General features: G+C 60.4%; 1 protein-coding gene across 1 annotated transcript in view; it reads left to right on the top strand.

The window, feature by feature from the left end:
- Positions 1-1,677, top strand: part of LOC113941211 (mucin-3B-like) — a gene marked incomplete at its 5' end in the record, with an annotated part of 6,101 nt that overhangs the window by 2,186 nt on the left and 2,238 nt on the right. Inside the window, 4 exons of the mRNA XM_027632371.1 lie at positions 345-403; positions 504-640; positions 788-850; positions 983-1,145. Coding sequence (XP_027488172.1) covers positions 345-403; positions 504-640; positions 788-850; positions 983-1,145 — 422 coding nt within the window. The remainder of the gene's footprint in view (positions 1-344; positions 404-503; positions 641-787; positions 851-982; positions 1,146-1,677) is intronic.

The raw sequence follows: 1,677 nt of genomic DNA, 5'->3' as shown, positions 1-1,677 counted from the left end.
TGGAGGTGTTTAAGGACAGACTGGATGTGACATCAGTGCCAGGGGCTGGGAGCCACGGCGGGGTTGGATCAAGGGTTGGACTCGATGATCTCAGAGGTCTTTTCCAACCCAACTGATTCTCCAATTCTCTGATTCTCTGACCCCCGGGGGTCAGGATCTCCCCGGTGGATCATCCGGATCCATCCCACGGACGCTCCCCGGGAGGTCCCGTGGGGTCTCCTCCGGCTCCACCAGGATGGATTTTTTTGTGTGTGTGTGGGAATAGGGGGGTGTCCCCTAAAAAGAGGGACACCCAGGAAGGGAACAGGCCCCGAAATCCCACCCGGATCCCTCCTCTCTTCCAGATGAACGAGGTCTACAAGACCATCGAGGGCTACCGGGGCATCGAGGTGCAGCGGCTCAGGTGAGCGCGCGGGGTGGGGACCGACGGGGGTGATGCTTTTTTTGGGGGGAAAAAAGGGGGAATTTGGAACCAAGACCGTGGTTTTTTCCCCCTCTCCAAGCCCCGGCAGCGTGGTGGTCCATCACAGCGTCATCGTGGCCCTGCCGGTGACCACCCAGAGCCAGGAGAAGCTCCACAACGTCACGGCCGACCTGCAGCAGAAGGTCGAGGTGGCGGTGACGCAGTTCAACTGCGAAGGTACCCGCGGGCTCGGCTGGGGGGGGGACTCTGGGGGTGCTTTCCCCCCCCCCCACCCACCCCAAACCCTCCGGGACCCCCCCGGGGGGGGGGGGGTTTTTTGGGGAGTGTCCCCCCCAAGACCCCTCAATTCAATCTCTTCTCCAGACGAGTTGTGCTTCACCTCCAACGTTTCGGTCACCGAAGTCCAGCGGGAATTCAACGAGGGAGGTGAGGGGGGGGGGAAGTGGTGTCCATCGGGGGGGGGGTGTCCATCTGGGGGGTGGTGTCCATCTGGGGGGGGTCCCGCCCTGGGTTTGGGGTCTCCAGGGTCCCCCCAGTTGACCTCTGTCCCCTCTCCAGCCTATTGCCAGAGCGAAGTGCCCGAGGGATACCGGGAATTCTTCTTCCCCAACCTGACGAGCTCCGGGTTGATCTGCATGTCCAACTGCACGCCGGACACCACCGGCACCATCGACTGCAACCGTGGGACGTGCCGGGTCACCAGGAGTGGCCCCCAGTGCTTGTAAGGGCTCAGGGGAACCTTTCCTCCTCCTCCAAGGGCGTCCCACGGGGATCCGACCCTTCTGGAGGATCTCCGGGGCTGAAAACCCCTCGGGGTTGGAAGAGGGCCTTGGTTCACAAGGATCCAACCTTCTGATGGATCTCCAGGGCTAAAAACCCTTCAGGGTTGGAGAAGGGTCTTGTCCTCATGGATCCAACCTTCTGGTGGATCTCCAGGGCTAAAAACCCTTCAGGGTTGGAGGAGGGTCTTGGTTCACAAGGATCCAACCTTCTGATGAATCTCCAGGGCTGAAAACCGCTCAGGGTTGGAGGAGGGTCTTGTCCTCATGGATCCAACCTTTAGGTGGATCTCCATAGTCACCTCCGGGGCTAAAAATCCCTCGGGGTTGGAGCAGTGTCTTGGTTCACAAGGATCCAACCTTCTGGTGGATCTCCGTGGTCACCTCCAGGGTTAAAAACTCCTGAGGTGGAGCAGGATCTTGGTCCTCATGGATCCAACCTTTTGGTGGATCTCCATGACCACCTCCAGCACC

Source organism: Corapipo altera, unplaced genomic scaffold (assembly GCF_003945725.1).
Source record: "Corapipo altera isolate COAL_440 unplaced genomic scaffold, ASM394572v1 60258, whole genome shotgun sequence".
NCBI lineage: Eukaryota > Metazoa > Chordata > Aves > Passeriformes > Pipridae > Corapipo > Corapipo altera.
This window is presented reverse-complemented; position numbering and strand designations above follow the sequence as displayed.